The 17,188-nt window shown below is 50.2% G+C and overlaps 2 protein-coding genes across 4 annotated transcripts in view; one reads left to right on the top strand and one right to left on the bottom strand.

Moving 5' to 3' along the window:
- The window catches only part of PSMG4 (proteasome assembly chaperone 4), a 45,054-nt gene that overhangs the window by 9,435 nt on the left and 18,431 nt on the right, over nucleotides 1–17,188 (top strand). Inside the window, exon 3 of one of the 2 annotated variants that reach the window (XM_017850294.1) lies at nucleotides 606–807. The exons of the other annotated variant lie outside the window; for it this stretch is intronic. Coding sequence (XP_017705783.1) covers nucleotides 606–727 — 122 coding nt within the window. The 3' untranslated portion in view covers nucleotides 728–807. Of the gene's footprint in view, nucleotides 1–605; nucleotides 808–17,188 lie in introns of those variants that run through there. 2 annotated transcript variants of the gene reach the window in all.
- Nucleotides 1,996–17,188, bottom strand: part of SLC22A23 (solute carrier family 22 member 23) — a 191,505-nt gene continuing 176,312 nt past the window's right edge. The window contains exon 11 of one of the 2 annotated variants that reach the window (XM_017850292.1): nucleotides 1,996–6,408. In XM_017850292.1, the coding sequence (XP_017705781.1) occupies nucleotides 6,051–6,408 (358 nt within the window). In that variant the 3' untranslated portion in view covers nucleotides 1,996–6,050. Of the gene's footprint in view, nucleotides 6,409–15,630; nucleotides 15,872–17,188 lie in introns of those variants that run through there. The other variant, XM_017850293.1, reaches the window with a different exon arrangement.

Genomic DNA, 17,188 nt, shown 5'->3' with positions numbered 1-17,188 from the left:
TTTTTTGAGACGGAGTCTCGCTCTGTCGCCCAGGCTGGAGTGCAGTGGCCGGATCTCAGCTCACTGCAAGCTCCGCCTCCCGGGTTCACGCCATTCTCCTGCCTCCGCCTCCCCAGTAGCTGGGACTACAGGCGCCGCCACCTCGCCCGGCTAGTTTTTTTGTATTTTTTAGTAGAGACGGGGTTTCACCAAGTTCGCCAGAAAAAATCAAAACACCAGAAACGCCTCTGTGTAGCGCAGAGGTTCTTAAGCAGTGCAGGCACCTGCAGGGCTGTTCCCGCAGACAGCCGGCCCCACATCCTGGCTTTCTGGGTCAGGAGGCCTGGGTGGGGCCCAGGAGCTGCCTCTTGAACAAGTTCCAGGGAGGCTGCTGAGGTGGGGCCTGCCCTTCGGAACCCCTGGTCTGGTGGAGAGACTGGGAGAGGCCTGAGTGACTCGTCTGCCTTTGCAGCACCTGTCTGAAGAGAGGCATGGAGATCAGAGCTTTCTTCTCTCCCTACAACCCCATCCTCTTTCTGAGCATTTCCCAGCTGCTTGTGGGTGTGAGGAACACGGGGTCTGCAGTATTTCAGGAGTGGCTGTATCAATGTGTTTTCTCTTTTTAGCCAGGAAGACCAACAAACAGGTGTTTGTCAGCTATAACCTTCAAAACACAGACAGTAACTTCGCATTACTTGTAGAAAACAGGATCAAGGAAGAGATGGAGGCTTTCCCTGAAAAGTTCTAGCTGAGTGGCAGAAGTGAGAATTTGTTAACTTATGTACAATGTACATGTAAATAAATGGATTGAATTTCAGTTTGTCGTCAGGTCGCGTTCCCGTTTTGTTTTTAAGGGGTTAATCTTTTGAGCTTCCTTCTCAGCAGTGTGTGGGCCAAAAGGCTCATACTGACCCACCTGGTGAAGGAGAGGCAAAGTGGACAGTACACACTTCCTCATTTGGCTGTGAGTGATAGAGGGACGAAATGAGATTTCTGTTGGGATTGAAGGCTGTAATCTAATCTAAGAGTTTCAACCAGACATGACTGTCTCATGTGCATCCTCAGTTAGAATTAAAGTGATGTGTAAATATGCTTTAGGTTTGTGTGTGCATTCCTTAGAATTCTGTCTTGTGAATTGATGCATCTATCTCCTTCTCATTGCAGTGAAACCCCAGGGCACTTCTCTTCTTGCTGTGTTCTCCCTAAACCCTTCCTCTGGGCACTCTTTTTTTGCTGTGTTCTCTCTTGGGCCTACATTTGAGCACCTCCCTACATTGCCCCATTACTACATTTGTGGTCTTGTGAAGTCTGACTTCTCTAGGCTCTGTCTCCTCATTTATAAAGTTGGAGTAATCCCCACCTTGATGGGTTCTCGTTAGGATTAAGTAGGTAGATAGAAACGCTTTGCAAACTAGAAGTACCATGGCAGTTAGATGTCAATTATGGTTTTATCTCCTTCCTTTTTATGGATTCAAAGGCTTCAGGTCCTTCTCGCTCTTCCTGTCATTTCATCATCTTCCCTTCTCCCCTGTCTTCTATCCCACATCCAGAGCACCTCAGGTACCTGCTTTGGTCATGTGTACTCCTTAGCCTTTCATCTTTAATCCTACCGCTTGAAGTGGGTTCCAGTCTTGGGCCTTCTCCAGAGGTTCAGATGGTCTGGGGCCCAGGCTTTGGCAGGATTGAAAGCTCCCCTGGTGCCTCTGTGCAGGCAAGATTGAGGACCACTGGCAAAGAACTTTCTCATCTTTGGGGTCCATCGGAACCCTTTTTGTTCATCCAGAGGCAAAAGTCTTGCACTGAGCGGGCAGCAGGCAAGTGAAGGTGGTGACCCTGGCCAGGAGGGAAAGGCGCGTCAGAGAAGTGAGTCTGTGGTTCCAGGTGCTTCCCTCCTTTGCAGACTTTCCGTGCTAACCTCGAGGCCCCGGCCAGCCTCATCACAGCTTGCAAAGCTGAGTGGACACCTCTAGGAATGTAATAGTGAGTGACACAAAATCAGGGCTATGGAGAGAAGAGTTTGGTATAAATACTTTATTAAAGAAATATTGTCATTTTCATTAAAAAATACTACATTAGAGAAGAGTTTTGGGTTACCAGTCTTTCCTCACAGAATCACAGTGTAAGATACTCATTTCTTGACGTCTCTAGGAACCTTCAGGCCACGGATCAGCAGAACATAAACGAACAAGGGAAAAAAATTCCTCTTAATTTTACTGATGGCCCCCATCTCTCAGGTGGTCTGAGAGTGGCACTTGGTAAACAGTTTGTGTTTAATCCAGCCTCTGCCTCTGACTACCTTTAAGACCAGGACCCGAAGCAGAGTGAGAGGCCTCCGTCCACCCACCTGGGGGCGAGTGAAGACACGGCTTACAGAGGCATTGAAAGTAGTGACGAGCGAGGTCTGAACGAACACAGAGGATTTTATTACTCATCGTTAATGGTAGTGAAATGCCCTTCGTTGGATACCATCAGGTGAGGTAGGGAAGACATTCCAGAGGAAATCTGTTAATGGGGCAACATTTTTATTTCTGTACATTTACATACAAATTTTCCCCAAAGGTACAACAGATGCGACACCATGCAGACACGCAGCTGTGAACGAGTTCAGAACTCAGCGTAAGCTTGTGCTATGAACGAGCACCGTCAGAGAAGCCCCACCCACACGTACAGAAACACAGTTTTTATATTACAACCTCAAGGACAGAGGGAGGGAGGTGTTCGCCACTAGACATGACACACCATACTGATTTTCCAAAACACACGGTACATGAAAGTGAGGTGGTGCCTTCTAGACAGGAGGACATGCGACAGCTGGGGCCGGGCGGTATGATGTCACAGGCCCACCGATGGCACTTCCCGTTCGGGATCGCTCATTTGGCTCTAGGAGGTGGTGGCGTCTGAGTGCAATACTTCCCCTACGAGGTTGGTTTTGTTTTCTTTCTGTTCTGTAGCCAAACCAACTTACCACGGGGTTTGTGACCATGGGGAAGCCCGTCTTCCAGATGCAGGTGCTCTTACTCTCAGCAAACAAAAGCATTTAAACCTTTTTCCTGTTTCTCTTGGGGGGTAATAATTAGAGTATTTGATAAGAGTTTGACTTCAGGAAAAGAACAAAGTGAAGAAATGTTCAGCTTCATCTCAGGTGTCCACATTTGTGCATCACGTTTATTGAAAGACTGACAGGGTAGGCTAGCAGAGCGCAGGGGTGTGTGGAGGAGCAGGGGGTGGGAGGGTCAAGTTGAAACAGTGGGTGCCTGAGAAGGGTCTCCCTGTTAGCCAGGAAGGGAACAGGACTGAGGGGTTCAAGCGCCACAGACGGTGCTGGGAAGTGAGCAGCCGTAGCAGCCTCCCCTGCAGAGCCAGGCGGGCCCAGTCGCATAGTGGGCTTGGGTGGGCCCTGCCGCCTTGCTCACTTGGTACCAGATTTCCTGGGGCTGTGCTCACCGGGAAGTGTTGCTGCTCTGGCAACATTTCATAAAGGTGTTCCTCGACAGCTTCAGATATCCCTGGGCTGAAGCTGCCACAGAACAGGCTCCCAGCCTCCTCCTGAGGCTGCCGTGGGAGGACAGCTGTGGGACCGCCTTGCCGGCTGAGAGACGTCACCTGCTGGCCGTCGGCAAGTCAGCCTCACTCACACCCGCTGGGCTCTGGTCCCAGGAGCCCAGGCCTCAGAGCTAGCCTCTTTTCCAGTCACTGACAGATTAGTCCTGATGGCTGAAGTGCTGAGCACTGTCTTCGTTGGACCAGTTTTTTATTGTCATTTGAGGTGGAGATCAGAGACCATGACCAGAAGAGTGTGAGTGCTGTCCCTTGCCACCACCTTCCTAGAGATTTCAGGCAGCACTCTATAGCTTCAATTTCCGAAAAAAAAAAAAGATTTACATAACCAGTGTGAGACTGCTTGCAACTTTCATCACTTAGCAAATCCTTCCGTAACACAGTACAGTAAGTGGACTGGACTGCAGGGTGGCCTGGTGCTGGGGGTGATGGGTGCAGACATACACCTGTCCAGGTGCAGGCTCATGGGCCTCGCTGGATCCTTCCCACCTTCCCCAACTGCCTACGGGCCTGGCTACTGGACAGGTCCTATTCTGTACGTAACGGGGGTTTGTTGACAGGTGACTTTGTAGCAAGTACTCCAAAAAAGGTAAAAGGAATTTCACAAGTTTGGCACGCAAAGGCTGCACAGATCTAAAGAAAGGCCTTTGTAAAGGTGAATGCAAACTAATGTTGAAACATGGAAACGTGACTTTAAAAAAGAGGGAAGATGAGGATGAGCTGGACGTGTTGCAAGTGGAGGTGGGGAGAGGCCGGCCAGACAGCCTCCCTTCCTGGGTACCTCAAGATCCCAGGTGTCGGCGTGGTCCAGCCACTGGAAACACGTGGCCATGAGTCTGCTTGCCCCTTGCTGTGTCTTTACACATCACCAGGCGCCTACTGATGTGTGGACCGCATGTGGAGGAGACAGGGGCGGAGACGGCAAACAGCAGGCCAGGTGGAAACCTGGAAGGGGAGAAGGTCAACCCCTTTTCTGCCCTGTGAATTGTAGCAATGTCAGTTGGAAGTCACTTCATTGTCTCACCCAGGCCCGAGACCACAGTTTCCCTGGAAGGACACAGTCCATGGAAAGACACGCTTCGAGAAGGGATGAGTTGGACAATCCCAGTAAGAAGCCAGGCTGTCCAGAAAAGCTGGTGCCCAAGTTGCTACAAAGTGGTGCCTGCCCTTGCCAAGGAGGCTGCCTCTTAGTGGCCTTGGGTGTCCTACAAATTTCCTCCGAAAGTGCCAAGAGGAAACCTTTACTTTCTGGGGTGAAACGAGGAACACGAAGAAACCCTTGGAGGTCGGGGCAGGGGCAGCGTTGAGCTTTGGTGAGATATTGCTTTCTTTCAATTTGTCTTGATGCCTTCGAGAGGCTGGAGGTCATCTGGACTCACCTGTGAGGAATCTCCGCTCCCTGCCAGAAGCCCCGCCTCCGCGCTAAGCGAGTGACAACAAGCCGGAAGCTGGCCCAGGAAGGCAGGCGTGAGGGGCCTAGCTCCTGCGGGTGCTCCCTGGAGTGCTGTCTCAGGTGGCGGCCGTCCAAGCTGGTGATCTTCCTGGTGTGGGTGACGGGCGTGTGTGGAGGGCAGGCCCCCCTTCTGTGGATTTGCCTCTGCCATCTTTTCGAGTTATTTTCTCATTGTTTGTAGCTTAGAAAGTGGCCGTGTTTTCAAGTAGTGCTGGCACAAGAGCTGGCTGTGCACGGGGGGCTTTTCTGCTGGAGCCAGTCTGGGAGAGGAGGAATAAAAACGAGCACATCTCAGGCCTCGACGCGTCTGTTAGCTGTGTACTCACAAAGCTGTGGTGATATGACCGCTACTCAATTAAGATTTCTGGTGAAATGTTTAAGCTTTTTCTCCAAGAGCGTCCAGCATCAAGTACAAAAGGATGATCCTGAAGGAAAGATGAAGCTGGTTTTAATGGCGTCTGTGAGCTGCTTTCCCTGCACACGGAAGAGAAGCTCTTACCTTGCAAACAGAAAGGGAAAAAGGACCTTAAAAAACCGTACACAGACTCTCTAGCAAAAGCCAAATTCATGTACATTTCACTCTGTCTAAAATGCAGTCCTGGAAACACTCCACGGTCCTGTCCTGCCTCTGCACACAGGCAGGCAGCCTGGGGGGCTCCTGGGTGTTGCGAGGAGCCGTGTCCCGTCTCCCAAAAGGGACCGGCCGCGACCATGGTCACTGCGGCATCTTCCCAGAGTGACTGCATCTCGCTGCCGAAAGAGGTGATTCCATTTGTGATCAGTGAGGGGGAGGGAATAAAGTGCTTCTCGTAAAAATGACCAAAATAAATACAAACATTTAATGGCAGAAAAGAAAGTCTTTGAAGGGTTATTTCCAAAGAGTTCGTCTCCTCCGACCCGTGCTCCTTGGACTTTTGGAAAGACAGGATTTCCCCACAGCCTTGAGAGGCTCGGCTTGGGTGGGGCCGCTTTCCCCCGCCGGCCACGCGTTCGGTCCCTGGTCTGTAAACCTGTGCCCGAGCGGCCCCAAACCCTTGAGCCCCGGGTTCTGCGCGCCAGGCTACATGGCCTTCATGCCATTGGCGGTGGCACCCTCGGGCAGTGTGTCACCCGAGGCTGCGGCATCGTGGAGGCCCGAGTAGTCCTTGAGCTCGGCGTTGGTGAGCAGCAGTGGCTGCTCCCCCTTCTTGTGCGGCAGCAGCGGCTGGCGCGTGTAGTGCTCCCCGTTGGAAATGTTCTCAGGCAGGTTCTGGTCCCTGCTCTCGGGCAGCAGGAGGATGCAGATGATGCAGATGAGCGTGCAGCAGGCAAAGATGATGTGGTGCAGGAAGTAGCCTTTCTGGTTGTGCAGCTCGATGATGGGTGCTGTCAGCATGCCGAAGCCCGCGCTGGCCAGCACCAGCCCCAGCCCGCCGCACCTGCAGGAGGAGGGAAGCACTGGGTGAGCTGCCGTGGCCTAATGGCTGGATCCTGGAAAAGCTCGGGGTGGAGCAGGAAGCCGCCTCTGCAGCGGCCCTGCTGCCCTGGGCACTGCCCGGTGTACCCCGATCTCACACATCTCATAGCACCTGCGGACCCCGGCTGTATCTGTTCAGGGCCACTCTGAGGCAGTGACGTTTTTCCTCATCAGTTCAAAAGCTTTTACTTACATTATCTTTTTCTATAATCTGTTTCCTATTTTTATTGTTTTTTCAGGGCTGGGGGACCATGAGAACTTTATTTTGAAAGGCAGCTTTATATAATACTGTAAATGGGAAGCCGGTATTACTTGCCATAAGTAATATACAAGGAAAAATAAAAGGTAACGAAATTAGGCCATTTCCCCAAGGCCTGGGGGATTACCAAGGGTTAAAGAGGGTACTAAGGACATACCAGCACGAACAGAGACTTTTTCTTTGTCATAACTGGAGAGATAGCAAGATACTTTAAAAGAGTAATTTCCTCACTGTGAGTGGATGGCCCCCGTGTCTCCTAAAATTGATTGCGTACCACCAGTGGAAACGGTCCCTTCTCTGAGGACTGTGCCTGAGGGGTCCTCCAGATGAAGCCGTGCACTGACAGAGAAGAACTCACTGCAGCTCTGAGCTCAGGACAGCCGAAGTCCAGAAGGCCAGCCATTGATCTCCACTCCCTGCCTTGTACGGGAGCGGCCGAGAGTCCCAGGGATTAGTAGATACACAACACTTACAAAACCCCTGTCCCTCAAACCTCTCCACTTTGACCTAAAAACACATTACTGGGACAAAGGTGTTCTGTGGCCCCTGAGAAAGCAGTGCTGTGCCAGGCTGCAATGGGACCGTGGCACTCAGGTGACAGGCCAGGCTAGAGAGGGCTGCCTGGTCCCCAGTTCTGGGGCCTCATTGAAGCGGGCAGGCAGAGGTGGCCTTGTCTCTAGGAACGGGGAGCGGAGTTGTCTGCCAGGCCCCGGGGCAGCGGGAAGAGTCCTTTGGTTTGGGGAAGCTTTCTAGTGGGGGTGCTCAATTGTTAGGCACTCCCTGAAGTGAAGAGACCTTTGTCCTTGGAACTGCTGAGGCTGAGTGGGCTGAAAGGGAGGTCCCTGCAACAGGTAGGAGGCAGGTATATAACTCCAGCTCTTGACCAGTCTGTGGTTCTCTTGGTTGGCACTATAGGTAGCTTCTAACTCATCAAAAGACTGTCCTACAAGGTCACAAGATACAAGATCAACATATAAAAGTCAATTATATGTCTACATGCTAGCAACAAAACACCCAAAAATGAAGTTAAGAAAATTCCATTCACCCTAACATCCAAAGAATAAAATGTTTAGAAATAACAAAAGGAATGCAAGATTTGTATGCTGAAAAAGATAAAACATTGCTGAAAGTTAAAAGATAAAATAAATGGAGTGACATTCCATGTTCATGAATTAGAAGACTCAATATTGTAAAGATGGTAATTTTTCCCAAATTAATCTATACGTTCCACATAATCCCTATGAAAATTCCAGGTGACCTTTTTTTTTTTTTTTTTTTTTGAGAAAACAGTGAGCCGGTCCTAAAATTTATGTGGAAATGCAAAGGCCTCAGAGTAGTCAAAAACAGTTTTGGAAAAGAACAAAGTTAGAAGGCTTGCCTTCCCAGTTTCAAAACTATAAAGCCATACGACTTAAGGCAGTTTGGTATTGGTGTATACATCAATAGAACAGAATATATCCATATTGGAACAGAGTATTCCATATAGAACAGAATATTCCAATAGAACAGAAATTCCAATAGAACAGAATATTCCGTATATCAATGGAACAGAACTGGGAGTTCAGAAACTAACCTTCACATTTATGGTCAACTGACTGTAGATGGAGGCAAATCCAGTGAGGGGGAAGGGATAGTTTTTTCAGCAGGTGGTGCTGGGACAACAGGATATTCACATGCAAAAGAATGATGTTGACCCTTTGCATCATGTAAAAAAATGAACTCAAAGTGGATAATAAAATCTAAGTGCTTAACTTAGCTCAAACTATAACGCTTCTAGAAGAAAACAAGAGAAAAGCTTTATGCGCTTGTGTTAGGCCAAGATTTCTCACACATAACATCAAAAGTGGGATCCATAAAAGAAAAAGCTGAAGCTGATCAATAGGACTTCATTAGGATTAGAAACTCCTACCCTTCAAAAGATACATGTTTAAGAAAAGGACCACAGACTGGGAGAAAATATTCATGAAGCACTTATCAGATAAAGGACTTGTAACTAGACTTTTTTTTTGAGAGTGTCGCACAGGCTGGAGTGCAGTGGCACCATCTCGGCTCACTGCAAGCTCCGCCTTCTGGGTTCAAGCAATTCTCCTGGCTCAGTCCCCCGAGTAGCTGGGACTATAGGCGCATGCTACCATGCCTGGCTAATTTTTTGTATTTTTAGTAGAGATGGGGTTTCACCGTGTTAGCCAGGATGGTCTCGGTCTCCTGACCGAGGCATGAGCCACCACGCAACTCTTACAACTCAAAAAGAAGACAGAAAATCTAGTAAAAAGATGGGCAGGCCAGACACGGTGGCTCATGTCTGTAATCCCAGCACTTTGGGAGGCCAAGGCGGGAGGATCACTTGAGGCCAGGCATTTGAGACCAGTGTAGGCAGTAACACCCCATCTCTATTAAAAAAAAAAAAAAAATTGACAGCACACAAATGGCCATCAACTGGTGAACAGAAAAACAAAATGCAGCCCATCATATAAAATGGAATATTACTCAGCCATAAAAAGGAATGAAGTACTGACACGTGCTACAACATGGACTCAAAAACATTATGCTAACTGATTGTATAAATCCATTTATATGAAAAGTCAAAAAAGCCTGTAATCCCAGCACTTTGAGAGGCTGAGGCGGGCAGATCACCTGAGGTCAGGAGTTCAAGACCAGCCTGGCCAACATGGTGAAACTCCATCTCTACTGAAATAGAAAAATTAGCTGGGTGCGGTGGCAGGAGCCTGTAATCCCAGCTACTCAGGAGGCTGAGACAGGAGAATTGCTTGAACCTGGGAGGCGGAGGTTGCACTGAGCTGAGTACGTGCCATTGCACTCTAGCCTGGGCGACAGAGCAAGACTCTGTCTCCAAAAAAAAAAAAAGGCAAATGTGTAGAGGCAGAAAGCAGATTCGTGGTAGCTTGGACTGGGAGTAGGGATGGACTTCAGAGGAGGACAAGGGGATTTTGTGGGGAGAAAGAAATGTTCTATAACTGCATTGTGGCAATGGTTGCATGGCGCTGTCAGTTTACTAAAAGTCATTGAATTGTTTACTTAAAATGGATGAATTTTATGGTTCTGTAAATTATGCCTCAATAAAGCTGTTTTTTGTTTTGTTTTTTTTTCAAAACAACAAAACTTCCTGTTGTGGGGGCTGGTCTTCCTGCTGCTACAAATCTCCAAAGCTTTTAGTTCTGGGCAGGCGCCCAGGCCTTGCCTCTTCTTTCCAGGAACTAAGAGACCAGCCATGACTCCCCTTTCCCCCGCCACCTGCGGCCAGGGTTTCTGCTCTGCTCTGCCCGCTGTGGCACTGAGCAGCACTGAGGAGCAGCTCCCTCGTGCTGGGGCCTTCTCAGGCTTTGCTGCTCAGACCTGGAGAGCATCCCTGCCTTTGTGAACTGATGCCTGCTCCCACAGACCCTCTCAGGATGACCTGGGTTGACATGGGGGACGTGAATGGAGGAGGCTTGGGCAGGGGTGATCTGGGCAGGGAGGATGGGAGTCCCAGGGTTCCCAGGTGGCCCTCGTAAACCAGACATACACAGGTCTATGCTAATAACCCCAGGAAGAATCGCAGCTTCGGAGCCTTTTCTCAGAACGCAGTGGAAGCATGGTGATATTTTGTGTGTGTGTGTGTGTGTGTGTGCGTGTGCGTGTGCGTGTGCGCATGTGTGTGTGTGTGTGTGTGTTGGGGAGTTTTGTCCTGTTTTATAACAAAAAATAGAAGACACTTCTCTCTCCCTTCTCTCCCTGTAATGTAGAAATGGCCACCTCTCTGTAGGTTGCAGTCCACCTATCTGGATCCACCATAGGCCCAGGGGCAGCCTTGCCAGGCTTGCAGTCCTAGGGGATAAAGAGTTGCTGGATTCTTCCCTTTCCCAGCTGCTTCCTATCCAGCCATGACCAAGTCCTCAGGGCGTCCACTCCAGGCCACCTGGGTCTGCGCTCCTCCCTGCTGCATCTTCTGCACCCCCTGGACTTTGTTTCCTCACTATTGCCAAACCAATTTTCCTAGAACACAGAGCTAATCATGTCACCTGGCTGCTCAGAGTCCTCCAGTGGCTCCCTCCTGCCTGCAAGGTGATGCACAGATCCTGGGGGCCCCATCTCTTCATCCTGTCCTATCCCTTTCAGTCTCACTACTCGTGGCGCCGGGTCCCTCAGCTCTGTCCAGTGCTCGCGCTGTGAGGTTCACCTATGCTGGCTCAGCCGAGCTCCCACAGGCTACCTGGGTAGGGCGCCGTCTGTGCACGTCTGGAGGAAGTACTGCCTTCCGGTACAGGGGCTTTGTTAATGTTTGTTCCATTAGATTATTGTCAAGCCCGGGGCATCAGCTATTAGCCTCCAAGCCTTGAGTAAACCCACATACAAGGGACCAGCCCAAAGTGAGCTACAGAACAGACTTCTGCTGCCACAAAGGTGCGAGTGCCGTGGCTGGGAGCAGGAGTTCTGGAGCCCATGAGCTTGAGCTTGAATCCTGGCCCCCCATCCACCAGCTTCACCTCCCGAAGCCTCGGTCTGCATCTGTAAAATGGGGATGAGAAAAGCTCCAATGTCCAAGTGTGGTGGAGGTTAAAGCACGAATGTGACTAGCATGGGGACAGGAAGATCTGTGGATTGGTTGGTTCCAGGGACAGTGGCATCCACTGAGTGCTGGGGAGGGGCCACCCAAGTCCTTCAGGGTCTAGGGGGCAGCTGGGTGTAGGAGGAACCAGAGCTGGAGAGGTTCAAGAACTGGGAGGTGAACAGGATGAGCCTCTCCCATGGGCCTAAAGCCCCCAGGCATGACATGGGAGTCCCAAAAGTTGGCAGAGGGGGCTGTGCCACTGGGACTCTTCTCCTCCGCCCTGGCCCTCCTCTCAGTGAGGCACCAAGCTCCGCAAACACTGTCTTCTCAAGCTGCTTCACACCCGCCTACCTCAGCCTTCCAGGAACCTCCGTTCCTGCTCCCTGAGCCCTGGGAATCCTGCCTCACCTCCTCCCGCTGCTGTGCACTTGCTGCACACGCATCCCCTCTAGAGCCGCGATGCGCGGGGCTCCAGTCCACTCCCTGGGAATCCTCAGTCCCAGCCACCCTTCCCGAGTCCAGGCTGAGCAGGCTCTCTTGGGCACTCCCCCTGAATCCTCAGGACACTTGTGTAGCCCAAAGACACATGTGTGTTGCGTGTCTGTGTGTCTCTAATAGACACGAGATGTCACCAGGGCAGGACCAGGCTCCATTCCATGTGCTGTCTCCAGCACCTGCCCAGCCACTGAGACCTGGCTGGCACCTGGGCATCTACTCAGCCCCGCAGTTGGGGTTCTAGACTGGCCCGAGCAATTCCCACCCTTGTGCCTTGAGTGTGCGCTGGGCCTCAAGGTACAAGGTACAGATACTTTTTAGCAGTAAAATACAGCCAGGATAGTGAGACGTTCCTTCCACAACAAGGTTCCAAAAGGCAGATTCTAGCAGACTCTTGCTAGCTTTGACAAAGTGAGCTGCCTTGTGACTGTGGTCCCTGTGGCCAAAGGCCAGCGAGGAGCTGAGGCTGCCAGCCCCACAGCCCGTGAGGAAACAGAGCCTACCAGTGCCTGACTTGGTTTAGTGGTGGACCCTACCCACTGATGGTAGCCTGTGAGAGACCCGGAGCAGATGACCTAGCCAGACCATGTCCAGACTCTGGAGCCATGGAAACCGTGAGATGGTAGATGCATGCTGCTTCAGGCCCCTGTTTTGGAGCGATTGGTTATGCAGCAATAGAAAACCAAGATACTCTGAGTGACAGATTCCCCGGCCTTAGCCACGGAGGGAGATTGACAGCCACCTCTCATGCAGGCTATGATAGTCATCAGCACTTCACATTAGAAAGCCCTTCCCGGGGAGAGGCTGAAAGAGTTGCAGGAATAGCCACACCACTGTGCTTCATAGTGTATAGGGGATATGGATGAGGAAGAGCAAGAATTTGGGGGATGTGTCCCAGATACTCACACTCTTTCCAGGCTGAGGGTCCCAGACCACCGTTCAAAGACACTGCATCTTTCTGTCAGTATGTGTTCACGTGCTTGTCACCTTACTAGTCTCTGAGTCCCTCAAGGGCAAGAATTATTTTCTAGGACATCAACAGGCACGTGTTGTTTGTGTTTAATAAATACTGGATGCTTGCGGATCACACTGGTTTCCTGAGTAGGAAGGTCAGCTCACCCAGATGAATGGGACAGGTTAAATATAGATGACCACTGCAATGAGCAGTAAGATCAAATCCTTCTGTAAGATGAAGACTGAACACCTAAAATAGCCAATTAAGTCTTTCTGGTAGACCTGGCTCTTTCAGGAAGCCACAGGGCATATCAGATGCTAGGGATAATGGACATGATCTTAATGGGGACATCATTTTCTCAGAAACCTCCCAGGTTTCTGCCTGACCTTCCCGGCATTAAATGTGGACGGCACTGACAAGCAGCTAGAGGACTGCCCTTACTCACACGGGAGTCACATACAGGAGTGCAGAGTACAGACCCCCAGGAGGGGTGGGCACAGGGCCACTGTTAAAGGGCAGACTGCATGGAGCAAAAGCCTTGCATTGTGCCTGGTGAACCACATCATACTGATCTATCTTGTTACCCGTGCCAAATGAAATGAAATATATTTAATTTGCAGATCATCAGAAAAATGTCTACATATATGTGTATACATAATATGCAACAAATATACACATGCATATAGAATATGGAATATATCTTTTTATTTTTTTCTATGGAAGCAATTATCTGGTTTTCTGTCAAAGATTCCGTGACATAGCCGGGCATGGTGGCTCATGCCTGTAATCCCAGCACTTTGGGACGCCGAGATGGGCAGATCATGAGGTCAGAAGATCGAGACCATCATAACTAACAGGTGAAACCCCGTCTTTACTAAAAATACAAAAAATTAGCTGGGCGTGGTTACGCGTGCCTGTAATCCCAGCTACTTGGGAGGCTGAGGCAGGAGAATCGCTTGAACCAGGGAGATGGAGATTGCAGTGAGCCGAGATCACGCCACTGCACTCCAGCCTGGCGACAGAGCAAGGCTCCGTCTCAAAAAAAAAAAGATTCCTTGACATTATTCAGTACGATTAGGAAAAGTTGTGGCAGAAGTTGGTATGCCATTTTTGACTTTGTTTTTTTTTCTCTCTTGAAATCTCAGCTTAGAGAAAGAGATTGTTACGTCCTTGGTTTTAAGACGTTGGGTTCATTTCCTGCCCCTGAAATGTGGGCTCTGCCTGTGCCTTTTCTGCTTTTCTCTAGGTTGTCACTAGAGGGCAGCATAGGCCCGTGTTGACAAGTCAGAGCTGCTTGATGGACAGAACGGAGGGCACGCACTGGCCCCTTGTGCTTTAGGAGCACAAAATTGTAATATCCAAGGGATATCTTTATTTTACTAGCAATAGGATCTAAATAAGGTAGACTTATATGCAGGCCGACTTCTTACTAGAAATGGCAAACTTCATTGAATTAAGGATTCCAGAATCAAATTGCTGTTAGCCACGTGAACGTTACCGTCTCGCGTTGAAACACCGGAGGTGAGCCTCCCATTCCACCTCCTCTTTTATATTACTTAATGTGACTTGACTACATTTCTGTGAAGTCGGGGATGAGCAAATATTTGTACTTTTTTTTTTTTGAGATGGAGTCTTATTCTATCGCCCAGGCTGGAGTGCAGTGGCACGATCTCAGCTCACTGCAAGCCCCGCCTCCCGGGTTCACACCATTCTCCTGCCTCAGCCTCCTGAGTAGCTGGGACTACAGGCGCCCGTCACCCCGCCCGGCTAATTTTTTGTATTTTTCGTAGAGATAGGGTTTCACCGTGTTAGCCAGGACGGTCTCGATCGCCTGACCTTGTGATCCACCCGCCTCGGCCTCCCAAAGTGCTGGGATTACAGGTGTGAGCCACTGCCCCTGGCCTTTAAGATACAACTTTTTAAAGAAGTTGAACAGACTCTGATGCTGCCTTAACCCCAGGTCATTCTGGCCCTCGGTGCCTATTCTTGAGGCAGCATTAAAGCAGAGGACAGATGTCAGGGAGTCGTCAGTCAGGGAGGGTCTCAGGGAGGCCCGTCCGGCTTATGACCTAGAAAGGGCCAGGGCCGCCGGAGTGGGCAGAGCAGGAGAAAACAGGCGGGTGTCATGATCCCCAGCGCCTGCGTCCTCTCACCTGGACCCCCGCGTGAGGGCAAAGGCAGCCTCGGAGCCCACCTGGAGCATCCAGATGGACAGTGGATGGAAAAGATCAGCCCCAGCACAGCCAGCAGCTGCTTCCAGATCCACCCAAGACCCCAGGCCACTTCTGCCCATGTCAAGCTGGGAGGTGGACACAGTCAGATACACTTGCAAAGTCACCCAACTCCCAACGTCTCACAAATGAATCTGATGAGCTGTGCACTGGCTGATGAGAAACGCCCCCTGGCCTGGGCCTGAGCGGGTAGCTGGTTCTGTCAATGTGAGGTCTGGACAGAATCTCATGAAACAATATTTAGTTTACTTGGACTCTATCATCCTTGGGGCAATAGATTTCTGCAAGCCTTTGTTGCTTTTTGTTGTGGAACAAGTATGAAAAGTATAAAAGCATTTTTTGAACTTTTTGCAGTAAATTTCATAACCTCGTATTTGCTTCCAGGCAGTCCATCCTGGCCCCTTACCCTTTGCTGCCAGGTGGCTTGTCTGTAGTCGAGTGTCACAGGAAAAGGCTAGTTCTGTGCTAAGATGGGGCTCATGGACCCCAGGCCGCCCATCCCGGCTCATCTTGGATTTCTCTCTGTGAAGTGGGGGGATGGCAGGGGAGTCCACTTCCATCCTAGCGCCTCCATGGGAATTGTTCCTGAGTGCATTTGCAAGAAAGAACATGTGGCTATCCCGAATGAGCAAATGAAGAAGGAGGGTGGGGGGTACGGTTGGTAGAGTGGCAAGAGGAAGAAAGGCTTCCCAGCGAGAAGAGGGATTTGTCAGGAACGCTGGACATTCTCCCAGCCTGGCCCAGGGACCCCCTTCGGACTCCATTTCCTTTCATCCTCTGCAGGCACGAAAACATCACCAAGGGTCACATATTTTTTCCAGTTTGTCATCTTGGCAAGCTGAATCTGAGAACATGTTTGTTGAATTTCTATCCCCAAATCTTTCCAGGTTTGCATCAAAGAGGAAAAGGATACAGCATTTCCTTCAGTCGAGCTTGCTAAGCCAAATTGAACAGAGAAGAATGATCCCTACCAACTGCCAGCGTTCGGGGGCCCCTGCTAGCCACCCCTCCCCCCACCAAATGCATAATCACACAAAGGCTGCAAGAGACCAGCTGGGAACCCAGAAGGTCTGACTGTGGCTTCTGGTCTATTGAAAGACTCGCCTTTGCTGTGTTCCTTGATAAAGGAGGGAAATTTCACTTCCCCCCTTTAGACAGGGAGTGAGCCTGCGGTCTGCCTGAGGTATCTTGCAACTGCAAGCACTAAATAAGCTCCTGACTCCTCTCTCCCCTGTGGCTTATGCAGAAGGTAGGGACAGGATGAGTTCTGTGGCGCTTAATCATACAATAATACCTCGGCATTTCTGTCCAGGTACCCAGTAGCTGTCAGGCTGGGCCTGTATGATACAGATCCAAGACAATGAATCAAAGTGCGGATGTGAAGATGCTGTTGTTAGCACGGCTACTGGAAACGTGGAAAGTAAGAAAGTCCACGGACTTGCCTACTTGCTCCCAAAGCCTTCCCCGGCACCAGAGAGGCTGAAATCATTAGCCTCCACATAGCCCACCTTGGACTGGAGTGGCCTCTGCTGGATTTTCCCAAGGGTGTCACTATTCGGACACCTGGGTTTTGACTCATGGCTGAACTATTGGCCTTACTGTCAAGTTCTGTTTTATGAAGGCACATGCATGAGAAATGCTAATGACACTCCTTTAAGAAGTTCAGTGTGCTATAACTCAAGCTCCTCAGTAAGTCACAAACAGTGCAGGAAAATGGCTGCAGCTGAGTGATGCTCTTTTAGTGGAGGCATGCCTTTTTATTAACCTCTAAGCATGGCAACAGTAAATGGTGTGTAGCACCCAGGAACCACGACCCAGGGACAGAGACAGCACCAGGAAGGGGTCAGCCTCACTTTCTGAACTAAAACAAAAGTGGCTGAGCACAAGTTAGTCACACCTTTTAGGGAGGTATGAAATAGCCACAGACTCCACGAAGGCAGGACTGTGCTGTTGTGTGTACTGGGCCTAGTGTCTGGCACGCAGTGGGCTCTCCATCCATGTTTCTTACGTGAGTCAATGATCTCACTTGCTGGGCTTTCTCTCTTAGGATTCATGACATCAACTTCTCAGGTCAGTATAAAATAAGGCTCTTTCAGCCTGGCACGGTCGCTCATGCCTGTAATCCTAGCACTTTGGGAGGCTGGGGTTGGGGGGGGGGATCACCTGAGGTCAGGAGTTCGAGACTAGCCTGGCCAATGTGGTGAAACTGCGTCTCTACTAAAAATGCAAAAATCAGCCGGGCGTGGTGGCAGG

The sequence above is a fragment of the Rhinopithecus bieti genome, unplaced genomic scaffold (assembly GCF_001698545.2).
Source record: "Rhinopithecus bieti isolate Rb0 unplaced genomic scaffold, ASM169854v2 scaffold_32012, whole genome shotgun sequence".
NCBI classification, from domain to species: domain Eukaryota; kingdom Metazoa; phylum Chordata; class Mammalia; order Primates; family Cercopithecidae; genus Rhinopithecus; species Rhinopithecus bieti.
This window is presented reverse-complemented; position numbering and strand designations above follow the sequence as displayed.